We start from the raw sequence: 17909 nt of genomic DNA on the forward strand, positions 1-17909 counted from the left end.
GTCATGTACACCAGATAGGTGCAGGGAAATGTGTTGTTTTATGTATGCTTTTATTCTTTTAGAGGAGGGTGCATTTTATTCATATTATATAATGATGTTGCAACTGTTGGTACAAATATAATGCATCTGTCCGTACAAACTTTCATTGAGAAATTAAGACATCATTGGAAAAAAAGTTTGCGCTCCAGCACCTATAAAAAATAGCACTGTACCACAGACACACAGCACCACAGACACACAGCACCACAGACACCCACACCACAGACACCCACACCACAGACACACAGCACCACAGACACACAGCACCACAGACACCCACACCACAGACACACAGCACCACAGACACACAGCACCACAGACACACAGCACCACAGACACACAGCACCACAGACACACAGCACCACAGACACACAGCACCACAGACACCCACACCACAGACACACAGCACCACAGACACACAGCACCACAGACACCCACACCACAGACACACAGCACCACAGACACACAGCACCACAGACACACAGCACCACAGACACACAGCACCACAGACACACAGCACCACAGACACCCACACCACAGACACACAGCACCACAGACACACAGCACCACAGACACACAGCACCACAGACACACAGCACCACAGACACACAGCACCACAGACACACAGATGGATCCATGGCAGTATCTTCCCTGCTCAGGCTGTAATGAGACAGTATGGCTAACATTATAGCAGAACCACCACAAAGGCAGATTACTGTGGCAGCGTGGGAAAAAGTAGCCTGATCCCCAGATCCATTCGTACTGTCTTGACTACTCCTATGCTTTGGTCATGTTTAGCATGGCAATGGCCATAGGAGTCGGCAAGACAGCACAAACAGATCTGGGACCAGGCTAAGAAAAAACGCACGGCAAGGCCAAAAGTCAGACTCTGTCTTCATGTATTTCCCAATAGAAGGCTAGGTACAATAGTACTACTCTATGTAAATGAGAGGGGTTATTTCACATAGGGTCAATTGGAACAAGGGATATGTTCAGACTGGGAAGCAGCCAGTGCCCAAACCACTGCCATCCTTCCCCACACACCACCAGGGCTGAAAGGAGGTGTGTCCTACTGCATCTGTTAATCAATCAGAAACGCAGTCAAGCGAGCGCAGCTTTTATCTAAACAAAGACATAAATGATGCTGTGCCTGTGTTGTAGTAACTGCTCTTAACATATAAACTGATCGTAAGTGTTGTCATTAGAGCTGTTGCTCTGTGATCTTGCACTTTTCGGTGACAAATTGAGCAATCAACGAGAATCGCAAAGTAAACACGGGCATTCCTGTCTGTTTCACGGTTTAGTTGAGCTTATAGGCAATGTTTACAGCACATTGGAAAAGCCCCCTTTACATCCCCCCACATTTATATAGGGTTTTTCCATAACAGCCCTGGTGGACCTGTTCTGGGCCATAGACAATGTGTTTACTAAACTCCATGGTTGTCCATTGACTCCACAGACATTTTCAACTATCAGCCCCCCCCCCAAGCTCTCTCTCTCAATGAATGGAAAACAGACCCGGGACACTGGCATTGCTGAACACCAGCAGTGGGATCAGGTGTGTGTGTGTGGATGTGTGCGCACGTATGCCCGTGTGTGTGGTGTGTGTGGTGTGTGTGTGTGTGTGTGTGTGTGTGTGTGTGTGTGTGTGTGTGTGTGTGTGTGTGTGTGTGTGTGTGTGTGTGTGTGTGTGTGTGCGTGCGTGTGCGTGCGTGCGTGTGTGCGTGCGTGCGCGTGCGCACGCCTGAATGGTGTCTGTATGCACTATATACTGTATATGCAGTGGTGGAAAAAGTACCCATTTGTCATACTTGAGTAAAAGTAAAGATATTTAATAAGAAAGGACTCAAGAAAAAGTAAAAGTCGCCCAGTAAAATACAACTTAAGTAAAAGTCTAAAAGTATCTGGTTTTAAATATAAGTATCAAAAGTAAAAGTATTCATAATTTCAAATTCCTTACATTATGCAAACCAGACGGCACAATTAGTTTATTTATGGATAGCCAGGGGCACACTACAACACTAAGACATTAATTTACAAACAAACTATTTGTTTATTGAGTCCGCAAGATCAGAGGCAGTAGGGATGACCAGGAATGTTCTCTTGATAGGTGTGTGAATTGGACCATTTTCCTGTCAAAATGTAACGAGTACTTTTGGGTGTCAGGGAAAATGTATGGAGTAAATAGTACATTATTTTCTTTAGGAATGTTGTGAGGTAAAAGTTGGCAAAAACAGAAATAGTAAACTAAAGTACAGATACCCCAAAAAACGTTAGTGCATAGACATACACGGTGTATGTAAAAAGACTATCTACTGTGTGTGTGCGCGCGCAGTAACCTGGCTTTGTTTTGGGGCTGGGTTCCTCAACCTTGACGACAGGCCTGTGGACTCAGCAGGTGTTCTAATTACCAGTCCTTGGTGTGTGTGTGCCCCTCTCTCCCGCCCCTCTGGGGGGAGGCCCGGCCCCCGTGTCTCCGCAGGCTTTGATGTGGCACGGATACTCCTCACATGTGGGACGTGAGCTCACTTAACGAATGCAGACGCTCCACAAATGAACAGCTAGACCAGGGTACTGCAATTTGATATGGTATTTTTTGGTAGGTGGTAAGACAGAGATGAGAGAGATCAGACAGGGAGAGAAAGAGAGAGGGAAAGAGAAAGAGACAGAGAAAGACACAGAAAGAGAGAGAGGGAGAGTTGGCATCCTAACCCTTTTCCTTCCCTCTGTATGTGTGTAAAGCTGGAAGGCCCTTACCAGAGGGTGTTTTATCTTGGCTTGCAGTGTGCCCGGACGGGTTTTACGGTCTTGACTGTGGCCAGATGTGCGAGTGCAGGAACGGTGCCCGCTGCCACCACATCACAGGAGCCTGCCTCTGCACCCCTGGCTGGTCGGGACCACACTGCATTCTGGGTATGGAAGCCACATCATTAAAACGGGGTGTGAGAGAGCCTCTACCAGTCCAACACAGCATCCTCTCTCCCTAAATACCATCTCCCATGTGTTTGAGTACAATTATCTGTTTAATGATACCCTGCCAATTCCTTTTTTAGGGATGCGTAAGGGGTGGGAGGGGTGTAGGGGGGCAGATAGGATACCCCTCCAGCGTACATCATTAATTGGGTCAGATTCTGGGTAAATGCATCCACGTGTTTATAGCGATGCATTTAAAGGAGTTACTTGGCAAAGCTCTTTTAGGACCATCAGTTTTACGCTCGGTACTCTCATGCAAAGTCTCTATCCACTGCTCCGCAAAGTCTTCATGCCGTTTTAATGGATCTAGTGAAATACCCTCTTAAAGATCAGACTATGTCATTCTCAAGTCTTATTCGAGAGGGCCTGGTCTCCCCAAAGCATGTTTTGTGGTCCTGGTGACCCGAAGCCAAGAGTCAGCCCAAACCTACTTGCTAGCTTAATGTCATTTCATTTCAGACATCGATCATTAGTGAGTAGTTTAGATAGGTAAAATAAATGTGATCTATACAAATGCACAAATACATGGATTTGGCCATATCTCAAGCAAGAAATACAAGACAAGTACATTCAAGCCATATCTCTCCATAGAGCAGACATGTTTGTGCTTTAGTCGACCGCTCCATCGCATCCCTTGTCATTCTTATGCATATGTTAGACAATGAATGACAAAAGGAATTGGCTAAACCACATTTCCCGTTACATAAATCTGATCACCATGTTGCAGGATTACATTCCTGCAATGCAGTACATTTAAACTTGTAGTGTGTTTGAGGTTTTAAAAGGCTTCTGAAGTTTTGAATTTCAGACTTGACATTCCCTTATGAAAAATGTATCATCCCCTACAAAAATGTCCATTAATTATAATCCACATAATAATTCACATTTCCTGTTTTTGAAAGATTTATTTTTTTCTCCTGTAGCAATCTGGCTCAAATTAAGATCCTACATTTATATATCTGTGTAGAGCAGACCACTTCATGTTGAGTGCTATAAAATGCTGACTTGTATTTAAGTATATGACTGTGTATCCTGTCCTGTGTGGGAGGCAGCCTGCCCTGAGGGTGGTTTTGGGAAGAGCTGCAGCCGGAGCTGTGAGTGTCAGAACGGGGCCACCTGTGACCACGTCAGCGGCCGCTGCAGCTGTGGAGCCGGATGGACCGGAGCCAGCTGCCAAGAGGGTGAGTGGCTCATCGGTCAACCCAGTATAGGGCCCAGTCTGACCTTACACTAACCTTAACCTAACCCAGCACATAAGGAGCTCTGCATGGAACTGAAATCTATCTTCTACCAGAATATCTTTACGTAAAAAATTCCCTAAAACAGTGATGGGTGATTATTATCGATTTTATTCCAATTATGATGAAATATCACAACAGTTGGTGAGTGTATGAATACACTGTTTATTGTATGTGTGTTTGGTCGGTGTAAGTTGTTTTAGAACAAACTCAGTGCAGCCTAACTGAATCCGAATCATCATTTCTATCTGTCTGAATCGTATTGAAGAATGACATCCACTTATTAAACTTCTGTGTGTGTGTTACTGTGTTCAGCCTGTTCTGCTGGGAGGTATGGAGAGGACTGTTCCCAGCTGTGTCTGTGCCAGCATGGAGGCTTCTGTGACAGGGTGACTGGCCAGTGTTCCTGCCCCAGAGGGTGGACCGGAGCAGCCTGCGAGCTGGGTGAGTCCCCCCCTCTGTCCCTGGAGGTCAGATCAACCAGAGGAGTGAGGGCATTCATAGCTGTACTCACCTTCGTCCAAATCTAACCTGGGATCAAATTATTGTGCAAAACTCCCATTGACATCATTGCATGATTTACTAGAAAGCCAGAGTCAGGAACATGGGTTCCTGGTTGGGATTCAGCTCATTGTGTGGTGGATATATTGTGTGATCTGAGGCCTCTGTTCTCTGCCTCTCCTAGACTGTGGTGAGGGGCACTATGGAGAGGGGTGCACACAAACCTGCAGCTGTCAGAACGGAGGGGCGTGTGACAGAGTGACTGGGGGGTGTAGCTGTCCCCCTGGCTGGACTGGAGAGCACTGTCAGACAGGTGACCTGTGACATCACTGCTTCCAAATGCAAGGGGTGCATCCCAATAGTTTAGACTGGGTCCCTACCTCATCTCTTTGGATAGGTGAAAGTAATCTGTCAGAAGCCAAAGTAGAGATATGATTTTTGCTACCCTGTTCTTGCAGATCAGTGTTGATGAAGGAAAGGAGTTGAGGAAAGAAAGCCACTAATGACTCTTGAGATATACTCAAATGCCTCTTTCCTCCTCCAATTGGGTCATGTTCTGAAGGGAGAAAATGTTTTGAAACATAATAAAATGGGAAAGTCCTACCTGTACTTGTCCAATAAGATCGCAGATTTTTGTTTTCAGACCATTTGTAAAACATATTGCTACGTTGTGCTCTACTGAACACCACCCATGTGTCTGTGCTGCAGCCTGCCCAGACGGTCTCCATGGAGAAGGGTGTGAGCAGAGGTGTCAGTGCGACCACGGGACAAACTGCCACCATGTGACGGGCAGGTGTGAATGTCACCCAGGATGGAGAGAGGCCCGGTGCGACAAACGTGAGTGTGACTTGGACCGGGGCCAGAAAGGGCCACTTTGGAAACAACACATCAAGTCATGCATTCTTCACTTATACTGTGAGAGCTCAATTACCATATAATTTTTTTTACATTACTTTTGAAATCCATCCGTTTTATTTGAATACATACCTGGGACTGAGATAGATACATTCAGTTTGTGGTTAAATCACGAATTGTCATTATAAGGAGGGTTCAACTTTATTTAAACAAGACAGTTGTACACACAACAACAACTGTCACTGTTTAAAGTGAATATACATTAGTTAGTGATGAATGTGTGTCTGGTGTGCCCCAGCCTGCCTGCCTGGGGTCTACGGTGCTTCCTGTACCCAGCGGTGCCAGTGTCAGTCTGGGGTGTCCTGCCACCACGTTACTGGGACATGTGGCTGCCCTGCTGGTCTCACTGGGAACGGCTGTGAGGAGAGTAAGAGCACATCACTATCACGTACCACCCTCTCTTTAAAACACACACATGCTTACACACACACCCCACACCATCCCGCCTCTCCTCTCCCCCTCTCCCTCCTTTCCCTCACACACTCAGCAGACATCTGATAAACATTACACTCGGGTTGCCAAGTAAAACAAGAGACATTGTTTTTGTCTCCTGGGTGGATAAGGGCATTTGGAAGGCAGACATGCATAATGACAGCGCTGTAATTGCCTCTTTAGTCTGGAGTCGTTTCTTATCTGTCCTACACACTGCCTCATTAAGTGCTGTGGTTTCAGCAGAGAGAGAGGGAGCGAGAGGGAGAGAAAAAACATGTTTGTTTCATAGATTTATCTTCCCTTGTGTGAGTATCTGAGTCTGTGAACTACAGCGTTGTCTGAGTGTGAATGGGTATTTGAATGTGAGTGAGTGCTTACATTATATTATGTCAGCATAGAGATTGGGTTTGGAAATCCATGTACAAGCATACATACACCATGTTGAGTGTTTTAGTGCATGCGCACGCATGCGAACCTCTATGTCCATCTCCTCCTGTCCTTATTGTACATGCTTGTGTCTCCTGCAGCGTGTCCATCAGGTGTGTTCGGACTTTACTGTAGCCAGATGTGCCAGTGTTCTGGGGACCATGAGCAGTGTCACCCTGTCACTGGAAGGTGTACCTGTCTACCTGGTTACTATGGCAACCGTTGTGAACTCAGTAAGTAGTGACTACTGTTGGGTAGTCTACTGCTGTGAACAGATTTTTGTTTTAAATTATTCTGTGGCTTCAACAATGGAATCGCAGTGCACTATGCAAAGACTGAGTTTGAATAAGCATGTCTGTCTGTGTCTGTCTGCCTCTCTCTCACTTTCTCTCTCTCTTCGTTTCTCCGTGCAGGACAGACTAAAAATAGCTCTGGGTTAATTTATGGTTGGGGTAACTGTAAACTCTGATTGGTGATTCATTTGTATTTTGGTCAATTAATATTAGTATTTTAAAAAAGTACAAATTAAAATGTCAAAAAGTTGATACATATACATTTGTTTGTTAGTTTATCATACCCACTATATTGAAATACACAATTTAAAAGCCAAATTCATAAAGAATGTTACAAACGGGACAATATGCAGTAACTTACTTTGAAGAGATGGTGATTGGGTCTAAATCGGTATTTAAAAGTCAGTGTCCTTGTCTTTAACTGCCATTTCCCTGAAAGTCAGACTCTTCCCACTAGCAAACACATTTTTCTTAGCTTCAGAAGCATCTTCATTTACCACATTTTGTGTGGTTATCCTTAGACATAATCTCCAGACTCATACAGTGCCTTCAGAAAGTATTTACACCCCTTGACTTTTTCCACATTTTGTTGTGCTACAAGGTGGGATTAAAGCTAAGAAGACTACCTAGCCAACTAGCTAGCTAGCTCACTCACAAGACTAGCCAAGTTAGCTGCGTTGTTTCTTGCATGCGATTGGCTGTGGCACACAGCCTGGGAGACAGAGCTAGCTATCAGGCATTGTTCAGCGTTTAAATGCCCCATGAGGGTTTAGAAGTCTCTCGAGCTCTTAGCGAAAGGTAATGCACATTTAGCTGGCTAACATTATAATTGATAATGAGCTCCAAACACAAATGTAAGCATGATGTTAGCATGAAATGTACCATCCCTTAGTGTAACAAATTGACAGTTTAGTCACGGTAATTAGGCATCTCCAAGTTCTGATGCTGCTGATGATCATTAGCAGCCTACCAAACCTGCTAACTGCCTGGTACTCAGCACTCTATTGTCCCTTTAATCACTCTGACATCACCTCATGTAGCCTAGCCCATAGGCCTATATGTTTTGATAAGGTTTGTATCACAACTAAAGTGGCCAAATAACTTCTTAAAATTAAGCACATTAATCTACTTTACAAGGGGTGTAGAGCCTTACAGGCATACAGTGGGGGAAAAAGTATTTGATCCCCTGCTGATTTTGTACGTTTGCCCACTGACAAAGAAATGATCAGTCTATAATTTTAATGGTAGGTTTATTTGAATAGTGAGAGACAGAATAACAACAAAAATATCCAGAAAAACGTATGTCAAAAATGTTATAAATTGATTTGCATTTGAATGAGTTTCAAGTTTGGGGAAGATCATTTTCACCATAATTTTTACCTTTATAATAAAAGCATTACATGCATAATCACGTTTGTGGTCAGTTTTGATAATGGTGTTTTCGCGCTAATGGTACATTCACGCTTATAGCCTACGCATTGCTCCGCTTATAATGGGAAGACATAAACTAATAGTTTGTCAACATTTTAAGCTAAACGTTCTGATCTGTTGCTTAAGCCTGAGATAAAACATTTTGTTGATGCTAGTGGTTGTATTAATTTGGGATCTATCGCATCCGACAACTGTCCCAGACTGTTTGTAATATTTATTTCTCCCACAGAATATAATAGGACAACTTTTGTACTATGGGGATAGTAGCTTGACATTTGCTAGTGCTTTTGCTGTTCGTTAGGCCTACTCATCTTGTTGGCTGACAGAGTAAATGTGGACAGTTCTTCCAATATCTTTAATATGCACCTCGGAATTAGATAAGAACGCGCGCAGTTGTGATATGTCTTTCTTCACTTGTAGCCTGTGAGAAAGACCAGATCAGGTGATGGAGAGTGAGAAGTGCCTCTGAGCAGGCAGCACTCAGGGAGAAGGGCTGCAAAAGGCATGGGTTTTTTAGGGTGCATTATGGCCACACAAAGGGGATGCCGCCGAGAAATTCGAAGCATTATCAAGTGCTTCTCAAATTGTGAATGAAAGACTGACTAAATGTATTGCCTGCGCAAAAACAAATCAGAGCCTTTCAAGCAATGCCTTTCAAGCAACTTTTTTCAAATCATCATTAGAGTCGCATCATGCAGCCTTACAATGTATTAAAAATCAAAACGTATAGCCCAACTTTTGTAGAACAACTAAAGTTACATTAGTAATGCTAAATTAAGCATATAGTAGTACCTATTTCTTTGTTAACCGGTCAACACAGAATAGCCGCATGTGCGCACTCCCTCAAATCGTTTGGAGAAAATATCCTTTCTATTTTATTCAGCTTTGGTCAATTGTATTCTTCATACTATAAAATAATATAAAATAATGCCATGGAATTCTAAGCAAATCTTGTCTGCTAAATGAACTAGTGGAGCCTGGAGTGGCGCAGGGGTCTAAGGCACTGCATCTCAGTGTTTGAGGTGTCACTACAGACACCCTGGTTCGAATCCAGGCTGTATCACAACCGGCTGTTATTGGGAGTCCCATAGTGCGGCGCACAATTGGCCCAGGGTAGGCCATCATTGTAAATAAGAATTTGTTCTTAACTAACTTGCCTAGTTAAATTTTAAAAAGCCGGCAGCCATATGGCATAGCCAGATCAAATTTTAGACCGGTCTAAAATAAATATTGGATTTATTGTGGTGGTGTAGGCTATATTACATGGATTTATTAAACTATTAGACATCAGTGGCTTGTAGAATATGTGTGGAAGCCAGGAGGTGCTAAATGTGTTCATTATAATTAACGGTAAATTACCGTGAGACCGACAGTTATTTGTTTGACAATCATCGGCTGACGAAATTTCGTGACTGCCACAGCCCTAGTAGCAATCAATAAAAATGTGCAGTGCCTTCAGAAAGTATTCAAACGCCTTGACCTTTTCCACATTTTGTTGTGTTACAAACTGGGATTAAAATTGATTTAATTGTCATTTTGGTCAACGATCTACACAATATACTCTAATGCAGTGGTTCTTAACCTTGTTGGAGGTACTGACCCCCACCAGTTTCATATGCGCATTCACCGAACCCTTCTTAATTGGAAAAATAAAATTCAAAACATAGGTATATATTTTACTGGTGCACAAAATGAACCGTGCATCAACATCAGTGTTCAAAGAACAAAACCATTAAAACATGATTTTCACACAAAAACAAAAACATAATAATGAATATTTACTGCAAATCAGTGTGACTTCTGCTGTTGCCTTTCAGAGACCAGTTCAGAAATGCGCGGCTTCACCTTGGCAAGTGCCACTCTCATGTCATTTTAGGCCAAGCGATGTTGCGTGATCACCTGCAGCCAATGATGGCCAAGCGGGGCGTGTCATCACGAATCATATGAGTCGGGTGTGTGTCTTGACCTCCGCCGAACCCCTGAGACTGACTCACCGAACCTCTGGGGTTCGATCGAACCCAGGTTAAGAACCACTGCTCTAATGTCAAAGTGGAAGAAAATTTAGAAAATTTAAAAAGATGATGAAAATAAAACAATAATACATCTAATTTACATAAGTATTCATCCGCCGGAGTCAATACATGTTTGAATCACCTTTGGCAGTGATTACAGCTGTGAGTCTTTCTGGGTAAGTCTCTAAATGCTTTACACACCTGGATTGTACAATATTTGCATATTATTATTTAAAAAATTCTTCAAGCTCTGTCAAGTTGGTCGTTGATCATTGATAGCCAGCCATTTTCAAGTCTTGCCATAGATTTTTAAGCCGATTTAAGTCAAACTGTAACTAGGCCACTCAGGAACATTCAATGTCATCTTGGTAAGCAACTCCAGTGTATATTTGGCCTTGTGTTTTAGGTTATTGTCCTGCTGAAAGGTGAATTTGTCTCCAAATGTCTGTTGGAAAGCAGGCTGAACCAGGTTTTCCTCTAGGATTTTGCCTATGCTCTATTCTGTTTGATTCTCGGGTAATGTGTTGGATTTGCCCCAAACATAACACTTTGTATTCAGGACAAGTTCCTTTCTTTGCCATATCTTTTGCAATTTTACTTTAGTGCCTAATTGCAAACACATTGCATGTTTTCAAATATTGTTATTCTGTACATGCTTCCTTTTCACTCTCATTTAGGTTAGTATTGTGGAGTAACTACAATGTTGTTGATCCATCCTCAGTTTTCTCCTATCACAGCCATTAAACTCTGTAACTGTTTTAAAGTCACCATTGGCCTCATGGTGAAATCCCAGAGTGGTTTCCTGGGTATATTTGTACACCATCCAAAGTGTAATTAATAACTTTACCATGCTCAAAGTGTTTAAAGCAAGTGTTTACTCCTGAACTTATTTAGGCTTGCCATAACAAAAGGGTTGAATACTTATTGACTTATTCCTTTGACATTATGGGGTATTGTGTGTTGGCCAGTGACATTTTTTTTGTTCTCAACTTAATCCATTTTAAATTCAGGCTGTCACAAAACAAAATGTGGAAAAAGTCAAGGGGTGTGAATATTTTCCAAAGGCACATAGGGAATTGTGGGTTCGATTCCCACGGGGGAATAAAAATGCATGAAATGAAATGTATGCATTCACTACTGTAAGTCGCTCTGGATAAGAGCGTCTGCTAAATGACTAAAATGTAAATGTAAAATGAATTGTTGATATGTTGTCAAATGTTTGTTCTAGTTGACACGTAATAGAAAATGGTGGGGGAAATGGGCTTCCATAGATTTACGTGGCTCAGTGCAGCTGGCAGGCGGCAACTACTGCGACAATTTCAGAATGTAACAGGCTGTTAGTGCAAAACTAAATAAAACAAATTTTAAATATATAAAAATGTCTATACATTTCAGCTGTTTCAAAAACATTGTATTTGCTATTACCATTTATACTGTAGTATGTGGTGTTGTGTTGAGTTCAACGAGAAAATTCTGTTTACAGTGCCCCTCTCGGAGGGGTGCAACTGTCGGGCGAGCACTCAAGACATGATCATTTCTCAAGTTTACCCAACAGTATTGACTCTCGAGATTCAATAGCTCTTGAGAACCTCTTGAAAATGTGAAAACAGCCTCTGTCTCTCTCTCTCTCCCTACCCCAGTGTGTCGAGAGGGATCATATGGGCCAAACTGCAAGGCCAGATGTAAGTGCAACAATGGCGGTCGCTGTGACACTAAAACAGGGACCTGTGAGTGCACACCTGGCTTCCTAGGAGCTGACTGCAGCACTGGTAAGTCTGCAGCATACCTGTCATGGGTGAAAATGAACAGTCTTTGACAAGTCATCTTCTGACTATGAATCAGAGTCTTCTATAAAGAATAAAGATATACAGAGTGTTCTGCTAGGAATCAGTCTGAAGACTGTTGGGATTAGACATGACTAGACAGATGAACGCCGGGGCTCCGTCACGCCGCTTTCATTTGTTGAGTCATTCCTAATCTGTGATTACTTTAAGGAAGGGAGGAAGAAAAGATGCTGGACTTTTAAATCATTTGAATGGTGCCTTCATGTCTTTCTTCGTACTGACAGGTTGTCCGGTGGGGCGCTATGGGAAGGACTGTGCCCGTCTGTGTTCCTGTGGGGAGAGAGGGCAGTGCCACCCTGTGACTGGGAGGTGTATCTGCGCCCCAGGCAAAATCGGGCTGTCCTGCCGTCAAGGTAATAATTACTTTTACCTCATAACTAACCTTATGTCTATGGGCCATTGAGGATGTAAAGACCAGCTTTTGGTCCCAGTCCGTCACTGTTTGTCATGCACCAGTAAATGTTTATAGCAGGCTATGAACTCATCAAGAACACAGAGTCTGATTGGCAACTGGGAATCCACCAACCCAACCAACCAACCAACCAAATTAGCTTTCAATGTGTATTTAGTTACCAAATTCTCCATTTCCTCAGTAAAAAAGTATCAATGATCAGAGGCTCTTATTTTCCTGGAGAACAGAAGTAGGGTTCTTGAGTTTCCCTAATCTCGACGGTTATCAGCAGTTCCTCTGGAGTGCAAACGGGAGTTTCCATCCATTCTAGACGATGGTGTTCGTAAGCGCTCTGCTCTCCTAGTGAACACCATACGTCTGTGGACGTGCCACTGCTTGTGTTCCTGTGTTGAATGTTTACAGAGACCTATAAGTAGCTCGTTTTCCATGTTCCGTGTCGATGGCGTTGGCGAGGAAACAAATAAATAAACAGGGGAATCGAAGTGATTCGCTTATTGTTTTCCCAATCTAAATTACCCAGAGAAGCATGATTATTCTTTTATATCGCTGCCAAATGAGACCACTTTGTCATCTCGCTAATTAACTGTTTCTTAAATAAACGTGTGCTTGTATGTTGCTGTTTGTGTGTGTGTTTAACTGTGTGGTGGGCTCACTGCTGGCTGGGTAGCTAAAGAACAGAACTACATGTAATGCTGGCCTTGGTAGTGCTGTGATGATGATGATGATGATGATGATGATGATGACTATCTAAAGCCTTGCTGTTCCTCCAGCTTGCCCTAGGGGGCGCTATGGCCTGCAGTGCAGGAACACATGTGTGTGTCAGAACGGAGCGCTGTGTGAGCCCAGGGACGGGAGCTGCAGGTGTGGGCTGGGCTGGACGGGACCACGCTGTGAGACAGGTAACCTCAGGATAACATCAACACAACATCAGGATAACGTCAGTATAACGTTAGGTTAAAAGTGGCCTGGCAGGGCAAAGGGTCAGCTGAGTTTAATAGTGGTTCAGTACTACATTAGTTTATCCTGTAGGAGTATTGTCAACATGTCTGCTTGTTCTTGAAGTTGCTTTGTTGAAGTTAAAGTTTTGCTACTCTCTTTGTTACAACATGGAAACAATGTTCGATGACCCAACAGCCATGACAAAACATTGAAGACTTGTGTTATTATGAGCTACTACTGTGAGCACAGTAACTTCCCATATCCCTGGTTTACAGTGTGTCTCTATGTTTATATTAGGGAATTCCACTGTTATGTGTGCAGTATCAGTTACAAGTCACAGGAGGCAGCTGAGGGGAGGACGGCTCATAATGTCTGGAATGGAGTGGCTAGAATGGTATCAAACACATGCAAACCACGTTATGTGTTTGATACCATTGCATTTATTCCATTACAGCCATTACTATGAGCCCATCCTCCCCAATTAATGTGCCAACCGCCAACAGTGGTACACACAGACAGAAGGTATGCTGGTTGTGAGTGTTGTGTTGTTGTTACTGTATGTCTCTACCATATGTCTGTTTGTCCAGCGTGTGTCCAGGGGAAGTACGGACCGGACTGTGCACTGGACTGTCCCTGCCAGAACAACGGGACATGTGACCGCTTCACTGGCTCTTGCAGCTGCAAGGCCGGACACTACGGACACTCTTGTGAACACTGTACGTTGGATTTTTGTAATTATAGTTAGGGCAAGGAGTTTTTCCTCACCATGTGACCTGTCCAGGAAAAACTCCTGGCCCTGTATTTCTAATGAAAGAGCTGGGTTGTATTCATGTAGGCACGCAATGTTTCAACAAAAAAAATGGTTTCAATCTGTTTTCTAACATTTGGTGCCAAATGAACATGCCCCTGATTGTGACGATGGGTTGTGCTCTTGTATGAGACAGTAACAACAAAGCTTTTTCCTGTGTTGTCATCCTGTCCTCAGCGTGTCCCTCAGGCTTCTTCGGACAGAACTGTGCCCTTCCGTGTGACTGCCGGGCGGGACAGACATGTGATCATGTGACGGGCCGGTGTGTGTGTCTGCCTGGCTACCATGGCTCCCAGTGTCAGAGACGTGAGTACTGGATGACAGAGGAGAAGATCACACAATCTGATTCACACTCTGTTCTCATATAGAGACAGGAAGGTCAGCACTTCAGTTCTCTTTAATAACAGAAAAGCCATACGTGTGTGCATATTACAAACATACTCTATTGTGTGTGCATGTGTGTGTGCATGTATGAATACGAGCATATTTTTGGCAGATGTGGTTATTTGATGAGAGGCAGGTGTTTCCTGGCTGCCACTGCAGAGACAGGCTGTTTAATGCATTCCTGTTGCATCTCTGTGGCCTCTTGCCTGCTCTGGGCTCCTCAGTGTGAGGGCCTTCATGCCCACTTCAGCCCCAGCAGGAGAGCACTGAGGACTGCAGAGCAGCTGCAAGGCAGCCAGATAGTTTACCCTCTGTAATGAAGTAATAGAGACAGACCTGTGTGTGTGTGGGGGGGGGGCACACGCTATGGAGAAGAGTGATGAGTGTACTGTTTGTCGAGGGGAGAAAGAGAGACACATAGTACACGTGTGTGTCTCACTGTGTGTCTGTCCCAGAGTGCGAGGCTGGCAGGTTTGGGGAGGGCTGTCAGCAGTCATGTGACTGCGTCGGGAGAGCCCCCTGTCATCCAGCCATGGGACAGTGTCTCTGCCCCCCAGGGAAGACTGGACAGAGATGTGAAAAAGGTACGACCTCCTCTACCCTGCAACGGCGCTCTATTTCTTACAGTACTGGGTCTTAGATATGCCTTTAAAACTGAGAGCCTTTACCAGCTGCTACATATTGATTTGTACTGTTTTGTGTATGTATTATATGCCTTTACCCAATAGAAAAATAACTTGTCATTTACTGTATTTAAAATCGGCCATTTTATTTTTTTGTGTGCTGTCTCCATCTTTTTCTTGTTGTGTCGGTCTTATTTTATGTCTTTCTTCTGCCACTCTTTCCTCTCTTTTCTGTCATTCTTTTTCTCTCTCTCTCCATCACTCCTGTCTGTCCATCAGACTGTGGAGGAGATCGTTTTGGTCCTGGCTGCTCCTTGCAGTGTCAGTGTTCCCATCAAGCCCAGTGTGACTCTCGTAACGGCCGCTGCCTGTGTCCTGTTACCTGGCTGGGACCCACGTGCACAGAAGGTACTGTATACACAAACAAACGCACATGCATGCAAACAAACACACACACATGCGTGCACACACACACACACACACACACACACACACACACACACACACACACACACACACACACACACACACACACACACACGAGCACAAATGCAAACACACACAAGCACAGACACACACATTACGCACACATCGCCCTGATGAGTGAGTGATACCTACCGCCCATCACAGCAGACACCCAGGACCAGAGCTGTAAAGCTGAACCAGGTTTTCATGAAATAGTGCGTCGGTAAGTGTGTCAAGCTCAGGCTTTCAGCTCTGTGTCTCCCTGTCTCCCTCAATAGCCACTCCGGCCTCTGACAGTTATTTTCATCCACACCCTGCGGGGTGTCTGGCTTGAAGCTGTCTTCGTTTCCTCCACAAGCCCAGCTCATGGGAGACCATCCAGATCGACCAGCAAACAACCCAACACACCAGCAACTCCCCAAACGGCGAACAACATTTGCTTTTGATTTCTAGAAGGTGCCAAATGTCTTTTTGTCTGCCTCTTCTCTCTTTTCAGGACTACTAGAGACTGCAGAGGTCCCAGCGTTGGGCTTCTCTCCCTCCCTGAAGAGGCCGTCTGGTCTCTCCCACTCGTAGCGCCGCTGGAGGCCCCACATCCCAAACTAGACGTCCCAAATACCGCCGCCAGATGTCTCAAACACTGAACACTGAACAAGGTGCCCTAAATATGCAATCAGGGGTCCAGGGGTGTCATGGGAAGGCTGTGTACAGTTGGACAGATGGACAAAGGTATACAGCCAGAAGGTGATTCAGGTCTGGACCAGACACACAAGGTAATATATTCTTATGACTACACCTGTATTCTGCACATTTGGTTGAGAAATGTGCATTGGCTTTTTGGGAGCCTGCAGAAAGGTGCAGAATGCCGGTTTAGTTAGAGAGAGAGAGCAGGCTACAAAAGGACCTGGAACATTGATGTGCTGCTGGGCGGTAGACATTGGAAATGTCACCTGAGCTCTATGACGCTCCCTACCTGATTGTCTCAGGACTGGACCCCTACCCCAAGTCAACTGGTCTAGCCTGTCATTAACCACAGGCCAAACGCCTCCTGGACATTCATAACGTCTCTGTCCTCACCCCAATGCAGCTTTGTGCAGCCTAGTACACAGAGGTGGGCAACTACGGGGCTGGAGGGGCACAGTGTGTGCAGACCATCGCTATCACACATGATTCACAAAGACCATGATGAGGTGATTAGTGGAATCAGGTGTGTTAGAGCTGGGCTGGAACAAAAGCCTGCACCCACCTCTTGCTTACCCATGGCCTACCCTCAGAGTCATTGGTCAGACTGACATGGGAACAACATCACTCCCAAAGTGTCCACTGGTACTGTCTCGCCGTTGAATGGTACTCTGTCATTTTCTCATATCATATACAGTGAGAATATTTTGTGTTGCATTTTACTGGTTTCTTTTGACAGTGTCTGCCTGATTGCTTGTCATAAAGTGTTAATATATTTTGAAATTGCTTTTGGTGGTATGTTTGATAAGATCACTTACTGTAATATTAGATCAAGGAAAGCCATGTATCAATTCATTACTGCTGTTACTGTCTGTTACTGTAAGTGTATCAGTTCAATGACACTATGACCTATAGAAGTCTGTTTTTGCCAAGTAATCAGTATATTTTCATGTAGAAGGGTTTTTAGAATATTACAAAGCATTTGAACTGTACCTCAGGATACTGCAATACATACCACTCATAACATGTACTGTACTATGTGCCTGATGGCAGGCTTTATGTAAATGGTGCTATTTTGATACATTTTGAATTTTTAACAAATTCTCTTTTTGCTAATGTGGTACATCAGTCTGTTATTTCTGTCCCTAATATCGCATCATCACATTTAGGAGAGAGGCCATTTTATGTGGGAGCAGTGTAGCATGGTATTGGGTCCTCTGCCTGGGAGCTTAGAGAAAGGCAAGGCAGTGGGGCGTGGAGTGGGTAGGAGATGGGGGGAGGAGAGGGGGTCTGAGATGGCCTGTCACAGAGCAGTGATGGAGGATTGGAGGCCAGGGAGCACAGGCCCGCCGCAGATCAGCCAGGGAGGTCAAGCGGCGAGCAACAAGCCAGACCGTTACCTGCTACAACACCTGTCAGAAGGTGGTGGTGGGGGGGTGGCACTTGAGCATAGCAGAGGTCATGGTGGAGGAGGAAGGCGGGCGGCTGGGACG

General features: G+C 44.4%; 1 protein-coding gene across 2 annotated transcripts in view; it reads left to right on the forward strand.

The window, feature by feature from the left end:
• LOC115163228 (multiple epidermal growth factor-like domains protein 6) overlaps positions 1-17539 on the forward strand; it is an 84264-nt gene extending 66725 nt beyond the window's left edge. For both annotated transcript variants that reach the window (XM_029714930.1, XM_029714931.1), the window contains 15 exons: positions 2824-2952; positions 4065-4193; positions 4566-4694; positions 4936-5064; positions 5460-5588; positions 5905-6033; positions 6626-6757; positions 11901-12029; positions 12329-12457; positions 13287-13415; positions 14043-14171; positions 14441-14569; positions 15103-15231; positions 15550-15678; positions 16232-17539. In XM_029714930.1, the coding sequence (XP_029570790.1) occupies positions 2824-2952; positions 4065-4193; positions 4566-4694; positions 4936-5064; positions 5460-5588; positions 5905-6033; positions 6626-6757; positions 11901-12029; positions 12329-12457; positions 13287-13415; positions 14043-14171; positions 14441-14569; positions 15103-15231; positions 15550-15678; positions 16232-16311 (1889 nt within the window). In that variant the 3' untranslated portion in view covers positions 16312-17539. The remainder of the gene's footprint in view (positions 1-2823; positions 2953-4064; positions 4194-4565; positions 4695-4935; positions 5065-5459; positions 5589-5904; positions 6034-6625; positions 6758-11900; positions 12030-12328; positions 12458-13286; positions 13416-14042; positions 14172-14440; positions 14570-15102; positions 15232-15549; positions 15679-16231) is intronic.
• Positions 17540-17909: the final 370 nt, after the last annotated feature.

The sequence above is a fragment of the Salmo trutta genome, chromosome 26 (assembly GCF_901001165.1).
Source record: "Salmo trutta chromosome 26, fSalTru1.1, whole genome shotgun sequence".
Classification (NCBI taxonomy): domain Eukaryota; kingdom Metazoa; phylum Chordata; class Actinopteri; order Salmoniformes; family Salmonidae; genus Salmo; species Salmo trutta.